We start from the raw sequence: 17,159 nt of genomic DNA, 5'->3' as shown, positions 1-17,159 counted from the left end.
CAGGAAACAAAGAAAAACAATGACATCTTACTGTCCACCAGTCAGGAAAAGGGAAACGACCCATTGTGCCATCACAGGATTTATTTGACTCATTCTTGTGAAAATAGGAAAAAGATATGCTCTTTCCTACGCTACCCTAGCATCCTGAACACATCGTCATAAGCACAACTATTTTCTTACATGTACCGCATAAAAAAAATGGTTGTTCACATGCACATTCTCTCTGTCCGGTCCCAGAGGAGCCTGCAGAAGGTCATGGCCCAGAGCTATAGGTGGAGCAAGTCTTTAGATTTAGAATAAAAAGATCTGAAATCATTGAGTTTTCCACAACAGGAATTATTCCAAAAGGGAAAACGCTTGAGATCAACCTCACTCCATCTATGGCTTTGGGAACATGTTCAGTCTTTTTCTGTTTTTTTGTATAGTTTACTGCAAAGTTGCAGCTCTCCTCAGATACGCAGACCTCCACCACTGCTCTATGACAAAAACTACAGGTTAACGTCACAATCACGAACCCAGTGTGCTCCGAAATATACACACATCCATTCAAACACACTCCGAATCAGTTTTAAAAAAAGTGAATGCAATGCACTTCCAGGTAGGAGATAATGACACCAGTCCGGCGGAACACCAGAGACACGAGAGGGAGCTAATTCACAAGAATCTGCCGAGCTCTGACGGCAGAGACGGGCCGTTGCAGCTCGACAAGACACCGAGAGGAGGAGATTCAGACGAGAAAAAACAAATCTGGGACATTCTGAACCGCCACCAACACACAATCAACGGCTCATTCCAGGCTTCCTTAAGCACTGGAGTAAATTTGCATATAACTGGAGCAAAAACAAGAGGTAGAAGAAGTAAAAAAGAGCACAATTTGACAGGCTAACGAACCTTCATCTTGACCAAGAACTTTATTATCTGCTCTTCCACAGAAAAGTGGGCCTGAAAGATAGTTAAGGGAGGTTTGGTGTGGACTTCGTTACTGGAGGAGGTCAACCAGCACAGACCACCTGAAATAGCAACTTAAAATAAATAAACAATACAGTAGACGAGGCTGGCTTTATCGAGCGTAGTGCAAGTAGTGTTGAGGTTTTCTGCTGATTTGTAGACGGTCCCTGGGGGGTCAGCACGCGTTAGCGTCTTTCTACCTTCTGGAATTGCTATGGTAATCTGGAATAAAGCATTGACTTTGTGTTGGTGGTGTTTTTGATCAGTGACTAATGTCGATTTCTGGTGTTCCAATATTGTTTTCACTGTAAACTGCAGAGACAGTCCGGGGGTAAAGCAACTGGCTCCATTACCTGATCGCTGCACCACTGTTCTTCCTCGTTCTTCTATCAGAGTTCCTTAAAGCAAGAAGCTGTCCATCTTTTTATTCCTTCATTTTTCAGGCAGTGGGAGTCAAAAGTTGAGATGATGACGTAAACACAATAAAAAATAGAACCGTTACAGTAAAGATGGCCTCTACCCTCCTCATGGTAGACGGGTGGAAAAAGGACAAAATGAGTGCAAAGGTAGCTAGCGGTTGTTCTTGGCAACCTCCTTGGCTGCCACAATGAGAGGAGTCAGGCTGGAGAGAGGCTTGGCCATCTTCAGAAACTGATGCTGGAAGACAAAAAGGGCAATCGCATTGAACGCTGTGTAAACGTTTACTGTTATATCAGGACAAACCTTAAACGAGTCCCAAAACGGAACCGTTTCTGTGTTAAAACAGGAAATCAGTAGACATTTCACACACCTGTAGCAGCTCTTTGGCCGAGCCTCGCTTCTCCACGTCCATCTCCAGACATTGATTCAAGAAGTCCCTGAATATCGTCGACAGCTTCTCCGGATGCTGCAGCTCCGGTGTACCGTTGGTTGCTATGAGATACAGCGCCTGAGCAACACATGGCAGATGAGAATAAGGACTTTACCATCAAACGTCACCTTTTAGTTCATGTTCAGCTCCAATAATAATAATAATAAGAGGGAGGGGGGAGTGGCTTTGCAATGGAAGCTGATTCTGTTTGCGAAAAACATCCTCTGGCTGCTCTCATCCGTGTGTTGGTCCCCGCAGAAACTCACCCTGAGTGGGTTTTCATTCAGGTACGGCGGCTCCCCCTCGATCATCTCTATGGCCATGATGCCCAGGGACCAGATGTCCACTTTGGGGCCGTAGGCTTTGCGGGTCACCACCTCTGGAGCCATCCAGTACGGCGTCCCGACCATCGTACTGCGTTTACTCTGTTCAGGGGTGATCTGGGCGCAGAAGCCAAAGTCAGCTGGGAGAATAAGAGATGAAAACATAAGTTTGGGAACAACGATGACTCTCCACAGGTCCGAGTGAAACCGGAGGAGGAAGATAATGAGGCGCTTTAGACTGACTGAGTTTGACGGAGCCGTCCATGCCCAGCAGGATGTTGTCACTCTTGATGTCCCGATGGATCACCTGATTTGAGTGGAGGAACTCCAAGGCTTGCAGACACTGCAGAGGAGAACGGACAGAAAGGTTCCGTAAATGCAACATATCTGCCAAACTTTACTGGACACCCAACCGTACGATAACAACCAGTTCAGTGGGCGTAGACAGTGTTCGCGGGGACTGGGGCGTTTCAGATCTTATTGTTTATAGACCTGCTGGTGGTGGGACAGAAGTCCACTGGTGGATCAAAAGACCTTTGAGTTGTGGCGCGTGAAACGGACAAACACTTGTGATTGAGGGCAACAGATCAGAGGTGTCAACAGCAGTGAGCGCTCCACTAAACATTTCATTTTCTTTACAATAAATCAGCTGTTCTTTCATACATTTTACCTTTGCAAGACCTTGGGAACTTAACTGGGATGCGTGTACCTACGCAGACGGGTACAGGTAGCGCTCACCTCTCTGCACACCGCAGCTATCTGGGCTTCATCCATGCAGGTTTCCGTGACGACATCAGTTAATGAGCCCCCGGCCAGATACTCCATCACCACCCACAGCTCATCACCCACCAGGTAACTGTGCAAATTAGACAATCAAGTGTTGTGGATGCAACATGCTACATAATTACTGCGTATTTTTAGCTGGAGCATTTTCTCACCTGTCCAGGTAGTTGACTATGTTTGGGTTCTTATTTTCCCTCATCACCAGAATCTCATTGATGATCAATTCCTTCTTGGGCTGCTGCTGCAGGTTCATCTGTTTAATAGCAACCTTAAGGGGATAAACAACAGTTAAACCCAGCAAGCACTCCCAGATAAATCAACAAGACTGATTAAAGTATGAATAAAGCAGAGAGGAAAATGGTCTGAAAATGAAGAAAATGAAATGGTCTGAAACATGACACCCACCTCCTGTCCTGTAGCGATGTCAATCGCTGTGTACACAGTTCCAGAGGCTCTAAAAACACAGATGTCCAGGTTAAACAGGCAAACCCGACATCAACTCTTTAATGATTATCAGCTATCTCATTGTTACCTAACTGACTTGTGGCTTACCCTTGTCCAATCTTCTCAAAATGGCTATATTTCTTTTTAGGGTCTCCTACGCTCACAATTGTCCCTGCGACGAACAGAAAGAAAAGAAAAAACACCTCAGTTCATGATTGATTTTTTAAAAAAAAAGACTTAAAAGGTTTCTTGAGCTGGCAATTTTTTTTCTGCTGTATTTTTATCCAATCGGCAACATATTCACTGCATTCAATGCAACATGCTGACTGGGAGAGAGAGCTGAGAAGACAAAGGTAGAACGGAGTGAAGGAAAATGTTCCAATCTCAAGAAGAATCAATAACAGAGAGGAGGGAGAAGACAAAGAACTTGAAAGGATAAATCCTAAATAACTCTTCAGCAGGAAAGAGATTGAAGGGGAAAACTTGGAGCCAATCAGGAGACCAGACAGGAGCAACCAATCAGATGTGAGGATGGGAGAGTGGGGGCGGGGACACGCCTGTCAGATACAGGCAGTGTCCTGTTCTTACCAGCAGAGGGAGCTCTGAGCACATCTAGGCAGGCGTGGGCATGATTTAAAAATAATAGGTTTTTATTTACTGAACACAAAACCACAGCAGCTTGTTTTAATAATGGGACACATACAGGAGGGGAACTAAATGCAAGGTTTTGCTTTAAATGCTCCAAAAGTAATTCTGGAAAGTTACATTTCTATGGTAAACGATGACACCCATGTGGTTTAAGTGTTCTTTTAGAAAAATAACTAATAACAAGTGTAACAAAAAGTGTAATTCCTTTTCTTTTACATTTCCATCAGTTGTTATCAGTTAACCTGAAGAATATGAGTCACCTGTCACAATAAAACCACACACTGCTCTTTTCTTTAGTAAACTTTCAATTACATTCCAAGACAGACTGGACAAACTTCTTCTGATGGACTTGTCTTGATACACTAACGTCATAGGCAAACAAAGCAAAACTGCATTTTAGAGGAGGACCTGCATCTCTATAACTTATTAAAGCATGTCTATGTTGAGTAATTTTGATTTTGGCAACTTTAAAATGTGCACTTATTAATTTATACAAAAATGCAGTTAAATATTATTCATAAATCTGGTTCTAAAGGCCCAACCAACCAGATTAGGCCTAAAATAACTTCAAACTTCAGTGATTGTGGGATGGGGCGGTGCTGTTAAATTTAGCACATACAAGCTGTCCTCAGTGAACCTCTGCAGCTATAACACCACAGGCCCTTCCTCTTCACACACCAACATTTGTCCTATCTTTGTGAGGACAAGCCTTTGGAGTCGCGAGGACCAGCCAAAATGTCCTCACTTCTCCCCACAGTGCGACATTTTCTAGAAGACACACACAAACTTCTTCTGTCCCCCTTCTATCATTTAGAGGACTTTCACTGATGTAATGCATCCCTAAAATGGTTTTAATACACGAATAACGTGTATTCTGGTCGCCACTGTGTGGCGTGGCATGTAAAGCGGGCTGTAAAGCATATTCTATGGACAAGTTCAAGTTCATTTCAAGGACTTTCAAGGTCAATTTCAAACCATTCCAATAATGCCATTTAAAATAATGGACATTGAAAATGGCAATTTCACTTATTTAGCGTATGAATGATACAGAAAATGTATCAAAAAGTAAGACTCCTGTGGGAAATGTCTGGCCAACAGAGGGCGATAGGGCGCCACCCCACCTCGGTTTCTTCAGTTCTAGTTTGAAACTGTAAATTTTAATGTGTATATATCATAGATTTAAAAGCAAAGATCTAATTTCCGAGTCAGGGCAGCTGCCAATCACTGATTTTCACACACCGCATTGGGAATTTATCCAATCAGCGTCCATCGTTGTTTTCAATTTGATTCTAAACGTGTTTCTTCAAGATGCTATCGAGCTTCTGGATATGAATCCCTTCACTGTAATAAATAATTAGCATTTCACACAGCACTGACATCCAACTGTTCAGAACGGCTATTGAACAGCTGAACACTACATATGACTCAATCTAACAAAAGCACACACACACATTTGTGCATGTAATAACAATAATGTTGCATGTAATAACACAAAATGCTCAAATGCTCACGGCCATTTCCCACAGAGGGAAGGTTGGGGCCCCTGACTAAACTCTTCTTAAACTTTAAATTTAACTGCTGTTGATTAACCCTTGAAGCAACATCAGAGCTTTTCAATGTTCCTTTCACACATGATGAATAAATTATAATAATCCAGTCCAGAAACTTTTGTTTTGAGTATTTCTAGTCTTTTTTGCCATCCGATCTTTACTTTTTTGAATTTAAAAACATGTGATAGTCTCCAGACTGTTGTTGGTTTAAAATAACTTTGCTCCACCGTTCTGCAGGTTTGATAAACTTACGGAGTTTTTCCAGGATCTCCTCATCCGACATTTTCTTTTTCCTGGTTTTGTCCTGGGGGCGGGCTGCGGAAGGCCCGGGGGCGGGGCTTGCACTAGGAGGGCTGCTGGGTGCCCCCTCAGCCGAAGGTGTCGGGGTAACGCTGGAGGCAGCCGCCGTCGGCGCCGAGATGGGAGAAGTCGCGGCGTCTTTGGTCGGAAGAATGGGGAGGGGCTCGATCACAGAGCGAGTGTATATCTAAGAGATGTAGAAAAGCTGCTTCGTAAAACACCCTGTTTGAGTGTGTGTGTGTGTGTGTGTGTGTGTGTGTGTGTGTGTATCCTTACTGATTTTGTGTGTTCTGGACGGGGGGCGATCACCGGAGGGGGCTCTGCCTCATCTTCATCATCGTCCTCAGACACGGTTGCTATGGCAGGCATCTCAGACACGGCCTTGGAGCGCTGTGTGAAACGGGGTGAAAGGTCAAACGCATTGTCATCCGTACAGACGCCAAGTGTCTCGAGGACCCATCCGCGCGGTCACGTTCTCAGCCGTCGTTTCACCCCCCCTTTCTCTCGCCGCCCTCTCATTATCACCCTTCATGCCTGAGGTCGTGTCTGCCCTCCCGTTTTCTGCCTCTCTGACAGCCTGACTCACATCTGAGCAAGGCAGCAGGTGAAGAGACCAAAAGTGCTGACTATGCTGCAGTGAGGGAGGCGCCAGAGTGATTATTTTTCTTTGTTATAATTCACTTAAGTAAAAGAACCTTGTGTTTCAGCTTGCTTTATCACATCTCCACCTCCGACATAAGAAAATATCAGTTCATTTGAGCTAACTCGCAGGCAGAATTGACGACAACAAAATCAAATCTATTGACTTGAAATAAACCATGTCTCCATATTAGTGTTGTCAAACGATTCCAATGACTAATTTGATTAATCACAAGGTTTCTGTGGATTAATTTCGATTAATCGCGATTCGGCGCTGAATGATTTTTAATCTATATTAATCATTTACCATTTTTGCACGAGCAAACAGACTCAGGAAAGAAGGGAGGGTCGTTTATCTCAAGCTGGGCGGCGGGTTAGCTGAAGCGCTAGCAGAATGCCGACTAGCATCCCGTTAATGTGGTATTTTAAGCTGGAAACGCTTCGCTGAAAAGAAAACTCTTTCCAGCAGAGCGTGCATAGTATATAATGACGGCCGACTGTTCCATTGTGGGGTTATTCGTCCATCGAGAGGGCCAACGCGCTGTTTACCGTCTTCCATCTGTATCGTTTGTAGCCTGTTACAACCGGATCAACTGTGATGGTAAATCGACTTGGACAAACTGCCCGAAAGAATCCTTCTCCGCTGCAGATGGGCTAACCGCGTTACTATTTTAAATCAGATTAATCATGACTGTGGATAAATCTGCAGGACGAGAATCGTGCGTGAATACGGGAGAAGCTCAAGCAGGCGCAGCAGCGAGTGAGTAGATCTCTGCAGGAGATATAAAGAATTCCAAAGGCTTTTAAGTGGCAGAGCTGATGCCACAAAAGGTCTGACAGATCAAGCAAAACATTCAATTAATGCATTGGCTTCACCCACGATCCACCGTTTGCTCAAACCCGCCTGCAGAAGATGAATAATGCATGTGGAAGTGGATTGAGAGGAGCCGACGAGGACTTACCATCGTGGCGGAAGAGCAGTAGGGGTCTGTGTTTTTATCTGCACAGAAAATCAGAGGAAAAAGTCAAGAAAAAAGAAATTCAGATGGATTTTTTACAATTATTAGCAAGCAAATGAACAAAAAAACCCAACGGACTTTCAAATCTGTGCGCATGTGTGTGTGTGTGTGTACCTGTGAAGCTCATATACTTCTGACTGTTGGCCGTTTCTTTCGAGTCATAAAACTTTAAAACATCGAGGACAGCCTGAGGATTCTTCTTCTGCTCCAGTTTGGTGATGTTGGATGTCTGAAGGAGTCGGGCCCACTGCTCCGGCATCCCCTGCACACACACACACACATCCTCGTTCTTGTCTCTTTGTGAGGACTTTCATAGGTATAATGCATTACCCAGCCCCTTACCCTAACCCCAACATAACCCCAGTTCAACCTCTCTGTAGAAAGTACAAGAACACACACCATCTCCAGGAAGTCCTCAGAGACTTCAGAGGGGGTTTGTAACCAGATGTTTAATGATTGCCAAGAAAGTCACTCATGCCTTGTACACCATATCACCAACAGAGGGAGGCGTCTAAAACGTAGGTGGTTGTGCCTGGGCAGTTCGTGGCGGTTAGCCGTGCTACCTGTCCTAAGAGCAAAAAAAACCCCTCAACGGCCGTCCAAGGCTTTGGCTTTAGAGAGTGGGAGGCTTCACGCAGACTCCGAACAAAGCTGGCTTGTCATACAATATTTGTACTTTGAATGAATATTCAGGTCACATCTAGTTATTTCGCAGCTCTCTCCCACTCTCTCTTTCTCCTTTCTGGGTCACTCCATCACACATTCCCCTTTACATCCACCCGGTTCAGCTCTGTGATGAACAGACAGCTCTTTCACGTGGCTCAAGTCCCTCAAGTCACCTGTGTCCGCGTTCCCGCTGAAGCTTGATCAGGTGAATCGTTCAACAAGAAGGTCCCTTTTCCATGAGAACATGGCTTTGTGGTGCTATAAGTGTCTTTGATAATCTCACAACACACTTACAGTAAACTCTCCCGTGACAGCGTCAAAGCCAACATGGATGGTGTGTTCGAAATCAGACGGCAGGGAAATTTCTGGACGTTCCTTCTTCTTGTAAGCTGGGAAAAAAAACACAAACAAAGGAGATGAGACATACTGGTGAGGAGATCTTCTGCCCACTATGATGACCAGCCAAGATCAACAGCTTTCCATAATGGACTAACATGGCAAGCGTAGCCTAGCAAAGACGGGAACAGACTTTACATTTCTTTTTCTTTTTCTTTTTTCTGTGACCTGGCATTGGAAGAATTTGTTACAAATATACAAAATGTTTCCGAAGATTTTAAGAGATCTTGGGTAATAATATTTGGGGACACTGGGTGGGATGTTTGTGCCACTCACTTTTATCGCCTCCTCCTGTCAGGATGAAGCGGATGGACCGGTCTTTTTTCTTCTTGTCCTCTGGGTTGGGTGGGAGGGGCTTAGAGCTGTGGTTGAGGGGGGTGGGGTCCTTGATGGAGGAGCCAATCATGGTGCTGGTGTTCCGCATGGGCGGGGCTGGGGGCTTGTCCTCGACCTCCCCATTATCCGACATTTTCAGTTATGCTGCAGTTACACCTCGCCTGTGAAAACAGTAAAAACACGTGGACACGTGACGATTTTAACTTTATCTTGGACACTCTTCACTCCTCTGATTACTTTCTCCCTGATTTTCTCTCAATTACAACATTTAGCTGCAGATACACGATGCCATGCGGCCCCAAATCGAAGGATTGAGAGTTCCGAGTTCCGACATCCTGAACCTTTGGAAGAGCTCAGGCTTGTTTTTCCAAATAGTTAAGGGAAAAAAAACACATTTTTTCCAACCGATGGTTGTAAATGTTACACCGTCGGTTGTTGGAAGGAAGTCCGGCACAAACTAGTTCATTTTGGCACCGGTCATCAAAAACCAGTCCAGTGAACACGGAGAGACCAGTTCAGGCTTCCCAGTACATTTCTCAGTTAGGTGCTTTTAAACAGTAAAAGCATTTAGAAAGCAGAGTCTGAAGCTACAGAAAGACAACCTGAGCAAACGTCCTTCAGGTCCTTCAGCCCCAAACATCTTAATCTGACTGAACCCTGTTGAGACTGGGGCGGCACTGTCCCGTACCCGAGTTGGGAATGCCTTATACTACACCTTATTATTCTAGTATTGACTAATTCTCTCTTCCACCACTTCAAAGACTTTGACTTGGGTTTAACAATGAATTAAAAACCAACGGAGACCAAAGTCTCATCAAACCACAACCATCATCCTTTCATTTCCTGGTTAGATTTACAAGAAATGATCCTGAACAGTCCTGAAAATGAAAGGATGACAACCGCATTACCTGGTTCCAGGTGTTTCCCCAGTTTGAAGAATATTCACTGTTGACTGAAGCAGGGAAACCTGAAAAGAAAAAACCTGCTATGAACTGCTAAGTTGCTAAGCAGCTCTATGGTGGATGTTTGAAAATCTGCACCCAAGCGACAGTGAAGTGAGCCGCAGTGACACAGACTTTTTTTTTACATGTCTGCCAACCCAAAGCTGTGATGTCACACCGTGACGCCACGAGTAGAGTCACATGAGGAAGTGGAAAATAAAGCAAATACATGCACCCACGCGAGGAAGTAATACCTCCCTTGTTGTCTGCTGAACTAGCAAACACAGTAAATAGCAAATGGATGAGTAAAGGGAATGTCAAAGCCTTCTGGGGATTTTCCCACCCGGATGAGGGACGAAACTCAATCCCGTTCACCATGACGCTGCTTCACAGGAGAATACTTTTCTCCTCATCACACAAAGCAGCCACAGCACAAGCTTCTTAAAAGCCACGCGGTGAACCTGGAGGGCATAAATGTATGTTTTCCACTCTATGATTTCGCTTGAGCATGTGAGGAATCAGCAGCAACAACGCGGTTTATCTAATCGTAGCTGAGAAAAACCACAATTGAAAGGTTTCGCACCAGCGTCTGGAGGGCAGGGTTCAAAAATCTGACCTTTGGGAAAAGTACTATATAGATAAAAACGCGTGTGCCGCCATGAGACGTTTCCAAGAAAATGCCGCGTCAGCCTCTGCATTTGTGGGAATAGAATGCACGTGCAGACACATCACAAACAGCTTTCAGCATCTCTTTGACACCGACGTCGCTAATTTTGAAAGCATTAAATCTGAGAATTATCCAAATCGGGAATTGTGGCCACAACAATCACACATAAACTGGAAAACTGTGTAGGAACAAACCAATTAAGATTAAGCAGAAATGATTAGAGTAAACCAAACAATTCCGCCGTGCCGCGGCAGTAATGAGGCCTTTTTCCGCAGTGTCGGCACGCCAGCGCGTGGCTGGACCCTGCACGGAACGGTTGGTTCTCGGTGATTTTCCAGTACGATTGAGGACCCCCTGGACGTGGGTGGGGCCCCCATAGCAAGGCTGTTGGGCTGGTGGCTCGGAAACATCACTCCCCTGGTCAATTGGCTTGGAACCTGACCAGATTAGTTACTTTTTACCTATCCAATCCATATAGCACCTCTCAATACCTCGTACCTCCAGTGGAAAAAGCTGTCTGGTGTCGAGGTGCGAGTGGAAAAGCCACAGTACTCTTGCCTAATGAGGCGGTTGTGAGTTAGCTATGTGGTTGAGGGTTTTTGTAATGTTTTTGGTTCCTCCTCCAACTCCAATGTCTTCCCAAAGAACACAGATTTGAACTTGAGGCCGATTAGAGACTCCGGACTATCCCAATGGTCGGTGCGCCTCACAATTGGGTGGGACTGGGTGGGAATGATGATTACTAAGGAAGGAGTTATACTACAAACTCCCAGCAAGGATCCCGGAAATGTGTCTGACGTGCACGTTTCCATGCGTGACTTAAAGTTGGTTTTAACTGAAATCACTCGGTGAATCAGCCGCAGGATTTGCTGACACAGCGGGATTTGCTGGTCAGATTGGTGACACACGTGAAATGATGCAGTGCAGGAAAAATGCATGGCAAACGACCCGAGCCCCCGTTCTCATGAGGACAGTGAACCCCCCCATCCCTCCCACAGCCCTTCATACTTTCTCACACACACGCACACACACACACACAGGGGCTGGGCCAATCTACCAGCTGTCTGAGTATGCACCTCCCCTGCCTCATTACTATGGAAACACCATAAATAATAAAAGCTACACAGCATCCTGGGAGCCATCATGGCAGAAAAGCAGCCTCTTCAACTGACGCACTCAAAATAATTCTGCTTTGCTACAAATTCCCCCTTAAGCCAAATCGTCTAGTCTTGATAGTCTTGGAATTGTATGTTATTAAATCTACGAATCTTTGGCTTGTCCAGGCTGCAGTAACACCAATGTTATGAAGAGAACCACATCCTAAGTTAGGAGTCTCCATTAAAGCTATGGGGTTGTATCCCTTACAATGAGAGACCATGAATCCTGGCCTCCCATTATGCACAGACTAGTCTCATGTTCCAGCATCAATGACTTACTAATATCATCTTCCACAGACTCTTTTGGAGGTTCCTGTGGACCGAGCACCACATTATAATACACCTTCTTCCTTTGTCTCTCTTTCAAGCCAGCCAAGAGTCAGATGACGGCACAAAAGGAGCCGTTACCTGTCTGAGGTTTCTGCCGTCTACCTCCAGTGGGTTCGACATGGTGCAGTCACATTCCTCCATTGATTGGACCGTTCCCGCCCTGTCCCAGGAAGAGGCAGCTTCACTCCTCCGCCTCTACACAAGTGCTTTCCGTACAGATCGATGTGAAAAATGTCCGTCACAACACAGGTGAATAAGGCAAAAGCGGCTGCTGTTCTTGGAGCTCGCTGCTTCACACGAGGAAACACCCCCCCCCCCCCCCCCCAGTTTTTTCATGCCTTTTTGAGCAAATGGAGTCTACGTGCCACCACAAACAAACCGGGTGCTGTCACTAGTGAGTGTGTAAACAGCAAGATGGTGTCATCGGGAGCTCAGAGAGGCAACAGATGAAGATTTGTCAGGGAAAGACGGCGACAGAAGAGACAGAAGGAGGGCAGGAGGTGAGAGTCGGCCTGGCAGCTGTCCACACATTAACACCGTAATGAAAAAACACCTTTCGGCGGTCGGATGGCGATGAAAAGCGCAGCCCTGGATTACATCTGATTAAGGTGTTGCTAAACACACGTTAACATGGGTTAATTCGACTTAATTACCTGCGAATACTGTTCTTTCACCTGTGCAGCTTTAATAATAATCCATTCCAATCACCAATCCTCCCGTTAAGCTGCAGATGTCTGACACACACATGCTATGCACCAGTTCAGGCTAACACGCGCCGCCAAAGTTAGAGTGAAAAAAAAGGATTTTATTATCTCATTTATTATAAATTTCATCATTTCTTGGTGCAGGGAGTTCACTCAGAAGGGGTCAACAGTGACAAACGCATTCTGATGCGCGAAACAAGCCACAATATACGAATTATCCACATAATCCGTTTATAGGAACTTATTGAAAATTGCATACAGTAGACAACAGAAACGTGCACAATCCAGTGCTCTATATGTTCAATTCACTGTTATATTTCACAGCAGCATCATTACTGGAACAGATTGTGTAGGTTGAGCTCCAAATTAGCTTTGTCTTTTCAATTAAAGTCTGAAGCATCAAAGACCAGAGCGTGAAAATCCCACACACACACACACACACACACACACACACACACACACACACACACACACACACACAAACACACAGTATGTGTAATGTGCCTCACAAAGAAAATAGAACAATGACCGTGTTTCATAGCTGTAAGCCTAATTATTTCTGCCGAGTATGCTGCTATCTGATGAAACCTGACAAGCTGCCCACTGATGCACATGATTCTTTTTTAAATTCTTGCACAGACTTTAAAGCAGCAGGTCCTTCAACAGTCAGTAGTTTTATAGGGCTACCAGCAGCGCAAGCCTCTCCAGCTAATTTATTTAGGGTTCTTCTATGAGAGCTAATAAATGCTGACTGCTTGTCTCTTATGTCAACCATTATTGTGGAGGGGGATCGTGTAAAGGTCAGGCCGTCATGCCCGACTAGGCATATTTAGGACGTTAGCGTGGTGGTGGTGGTGTTCTTAATGTTCTCTTCAAACTGGGAGTTATTTACCCATGTAAAGTGTAGAAAAATGCCTATACACACAACAACAAGACAGCAATGATCAACGTCTGCAGCTAAAGATAATCTGGGTACAGAACGACAGGGGTTAGCAACACAGCAGAGGAAAGAATGTACAAACAAAACTCTGCGTTTAAATGTGGCGCCTGGGACTAATGATTGTAGTTCGCTATGAACAAGAACAAAAACAGTCCACTGTATATCACAGGCCCCGATCCAGTCCTGCTCTTGGGTTCCCCTGGCAACCACAGCACCTCAGTTCTCAAACTTAAACCAATTAACCCAGTCCGCAGGTTTAACCCACCACCTCTGGTAGAGACCACAAAATATGAGACAAGAAGTTTGTCACCTGTTGTTCAGTAGAACAAAACCAACTGGCGCCTGAACACAACGCTACTTGATTATGCTGGGACACCGGATGGAAACAAGAACTTCCGTAATTGCATCTGGATTCTTTATTGACAATGCAGTCGACTCCCATAAATGAGCCTGACCAGATACTGTCCACAGGCTCCTCAGTGCTTCCATCATCTCTTCGGACCGTTGCTACCTTCAAGTAATACAATCTTCAGACAAGCTGAATTGTGTCTTTTTAAAACCAAATCCAAGGGACATTTTTTAACATGTCCAACTTTACAGGAGTGAAATGAACATAAAGTTACTATGTGGAGACCACAGGGCCCGGCAGTGTGTTGGTATCTACGGTGCAAAGGCAGAAATGTGTCACCCGGCAGAGATTTTTGGAGTGGGGGGGGGGGGATCTTTTCAAGTCCCCACTGTTAAACCATAGCAACGAGCTGGACGTGCAGCAGAGCACCAAGCTGCTGCAGAACCAAAGAAATATGAAGTACAAAGCGCCCGAGCAGCCTGGCACGCCAGAGTAATTCTGAGGTTTGGATTACGTAACTGTGGCGGAAGTAAAGTGTTCTTATCACGAATAGTTTAGGTTTTGGTCTTAGTACAAAACATAAACAAGAATTTTATCTTAATCGCATGTTGGTTGTGTGCGATGGGAACGACAAAGGTCAAGTGGGGCTCAAGATTCCCATTTATGCAGCAGTCAGGTAAATTACGAGGAATTTGAACAGCTCCATTTTCTGCTCCTTCATCGGCGTAAAAAGGGGAGCTTATGTGCAGGTGTGACTACCTTCACAGGTAAGTTTTGATGCTGATTCAGGGAAAGGTGAGAGAGAAACCCAACACTGTTCTGTAAGCACGCAGAACTTATTGCATTCATTCATTCACTCATTCATTCACTCACTACCAGGCATTTCTGACCATATCAGAAATAGCTGCTTCACTGGGAGGAAACCTGTGTCTCATAAAAGAAACACACCATCCATCCAGCCCTGAGTGTAAGAACCTGCGGCGTGACGGGCCTTTGGGGGCGTTAAAGGACTGATGGAGATGAAGAAAGGGAGGAAACAGTCTGACTCCATTAACAGTAACCACGAGCAAAGCCCCGTTCCACAGCGCACCGTGTCTGGATGGGAAGATGACGAAAGTGTGGAGGTTTATATTAAAGCGTCCACTCACCAAACCTGTCTGGTAAATCCCAGGATGCTGCTGAATGATTTCCGACGCCGCGACACGCTGTCTCATCTATCCGATCAACACTTCTGCCTCTCGAACCAGCGCCGCTCTGCTGAGCCCCGGCTGCCGCCCGCTGGGTGATTTATAAAGAAGTAAACTTGCCGATCTCGGGCTATTGTTAGCCCGCACAGAGAGCCCGACCGCACAGAAAAGCCCACGCCCAAAACAGCGGCGCTACCGGCACGCTATTGGTCGCGAGCTGCATTCTCCGCGTCTGATTGGCCCACAAGGAGGCTTCTTCCGAATCCGGGGCGGGGACGGCAGGCGGATCCGACCAATCACTGCAGCGAGAGCCACGATGCGTTCACTTACGCCGGGTAAAAGTCAGACAAAGCAAGTCCAAACAACCTGGGCTGGTCTAGTTCTTGATGTCGTCAGATTTACTCTTTAACTATTGAATACGTGGTATCATGATTACGGCTTTTATGTAGTTTGTGGTGAATATAAATGAATCATTTGATGGATAAATGAAAACCTAATAGCTATTTATGCGGATGGATGGATAAGGAATTTGTCAGTGGGTCGTGAAAAGTAGCGGAGTGGTGATCTCTATTATTAAATGATGCATGGCTGCATCCGAAAACACTCCCCAATCCATTTATAGATCAAATATACGAGATAGGATTTAACGCTGACGGGATCTCCCGCACAGATTTAATAGCCCTACCTCTGCTACACCCTGCTGGACTTTGGACTTATTTGAAAGATCTATTTATCTATAGACTTCCGGAAAACTCTCAATACTTAACAAGACGGTTGGAGTTGCTTTCCGAAGGAGGATAATATTTTGGAGCCACAAATTATTCAGTTGCAAAACAAGGTGCTTCCCAGACTTTTGCGCAGAGAATTGATTCATAATTAATAATGATGTTATAGTACAGGTTTCCTAGTCTAAATGACTGCACAAAACAGAGATTTTCCATTCCTCTATAGTAAAATAACCTTAACTCTCAATAATAAAAATAAAAGAATATACATCTAGTCGTTGAGTTTTACCGTAAGCTGCCGTCCTATCCTGGTCACCATCGTAAAGAATTAGTGGGTTAAATACATGGTATATAACATACATAAGGGTATTTTTTCAACAAAATTGCCTTAATTTGTTATTAAATTGTGACCCTAACATGACGCTCTTGAGCGACCAGCCAGTTCCGGGTGGTAGTCCCGGTGATTGGCCGCTAGAGGGTGCTGGAGGCTTCATGACGTGACAAAATAATCGTATGTTTTTGTTTTTATTAAATCTTTACAGGCACATGGCAGCAATGTTGCAAATATAAGCTCTAGTATGTATGCAAGAACACTCCAACGTCATTTCACATATTTCTTTCTTAGACTTTTTCATTTTTTCAGAGGCTGTTTTTCAAAAACACTGCTTTATAACTTCTGTAAAGTAAGCCTGCTGTGTTAAAAGGTAATACTTTTTCAAACGTTTAAAAAGAACTACATGAGATTTCTTAATCACTAAAGAAAACATTTCTCACAAAATACTACATAAATTATAGCATTTTCCCTCGTGTATTGATAAACTACTTAGCTAATGTGTGGATCGAGTGTTAAAATATCAGTGCTCAGTTGCCATTTTCCTTGTGTCAATTCAAATATAATTATGCGCATTTTGTGACCATCATATTATGGTCATGACACTCATATTTAGTCAGTCTTTCATTAGTATGTTAATTCTAATAAATGTGTAACTGAATATTTGGATGTGTTAACAATATGTGTTGTGATTTTCACCGAACCAGATTTGTAACGCTGCTGCTTTGAACGAAAAAATAAAACTCATTGAAATTCTTATAAACTAAAAAAAAGACTTTGTAAGCGTCAATAAATAACAACAAAACAACGGATCTATTTAATTGATCTTTTGAATAATTACAGTACACTTCATGTCAAGACCTGCATTCGGTAACCACGAACCGCGCCAGTAGGGGGCGCTGAGGACCCGAAGAACGTTGCAAAGC

The 17,159-nt window shown here is 44.5% G+C and overlaps 1 protein-coding gene across 2 annotated transcripts; it reads right to left on the bottom strand.

Moving 5' to 3' along the window:
* Positions 1-63: 63 nt before the first annotated feature.
* Positions 64-15,355, bottom strand: pak1 (p21 protein (Cdc42/Rac)-activated kinase 1). 2 transcript variants are annotated; one of them, XM_057050608.1, is made up of 16 exons: positions 15,139-15,355; positions 9,811-9,869; positions 8,843-9,063; positions 8,465-8,559; positions 7,619-7,766; positions 7,448-7,485; positions 6,123-6,236; positions 5,799-6,033; positions 3,457-3,520; positions 3,310-3,358; positions 3,060-3,172; positions 2,860-2,977; positions 2,365-2,464; positions 2,065-2,261; positions 1,739-1,876; positions 64-1,605 (listed from the first exon to the last, which is right to left on the bottom strand). In XM_057050608.1, exons 3-16 carry the CDS (start codon positions 9,033-9,035, stop codon positions 1,519-1,521), a joined length of 1,689 nt encoding a protein of 562 aa, XP_056906588.1. In that variant the 5' UTR covers positions 9,036-9,063; positions 9,811-9,869; positions 15,139-15,355; the 3' UTR covers positions 64-1,518. The 2 variants fall into 2 exon arrangements, with proteins under 2 accessions (XP_056906588.1, XP_056906587.1); XM_057050607.1 differs by lacking the exon at positions 9,811-9,869.
* Between the last annotated feature and the right edge of the window lie 1,804 nt (positions 15,356-17,159).

The sequence above is a fragment of the Takifugu flavidus genome, chromosome 12, assembly GCF_003711565.1.
Source record: "Takifugu flavidus isolate HTHZ2018 chromosome 12, ASM371156v2, whole genome shotgun sequence".
Classification (NCBI taxonomy): Eukaryota; Metazoa; Chordata; class Actinopteri; order Tetraodontiformes; family Tetraodontidae; genus Takifugu; species Takifugu flavidus.
The sequence above is the reverse complement of the archived record's forward strand: the minus strand, read 5'-3'. Positions and strand labels throughout refer to the sequence as shown.

Excerpts from the sequence above, each read along its gene's own strand:
- pak1 (XM_057050608.1), bottom strand. The coding sequence starts at position 9,035 with ATGTCGGATAATGGGGAGGTCGAGGACAAGCCCCCAGCCCCGCCCATG. Across the intron at positions 7,767-8,464 it reads CTGTCACGGGAGAGTTTACT|GGGATGCCGGAGCAGTGGGC; the intron begins GTAAGTGTGTTG and ends GTGTGTGTGCAG. Across the intron at positions 2,978-3,059 it reads ATAGTCAACTACCTGGACAG|TTACCTGGTGGGTGATGAGC; the intron begins GTGAGAAAATGC and ends TAATTTGCACAG.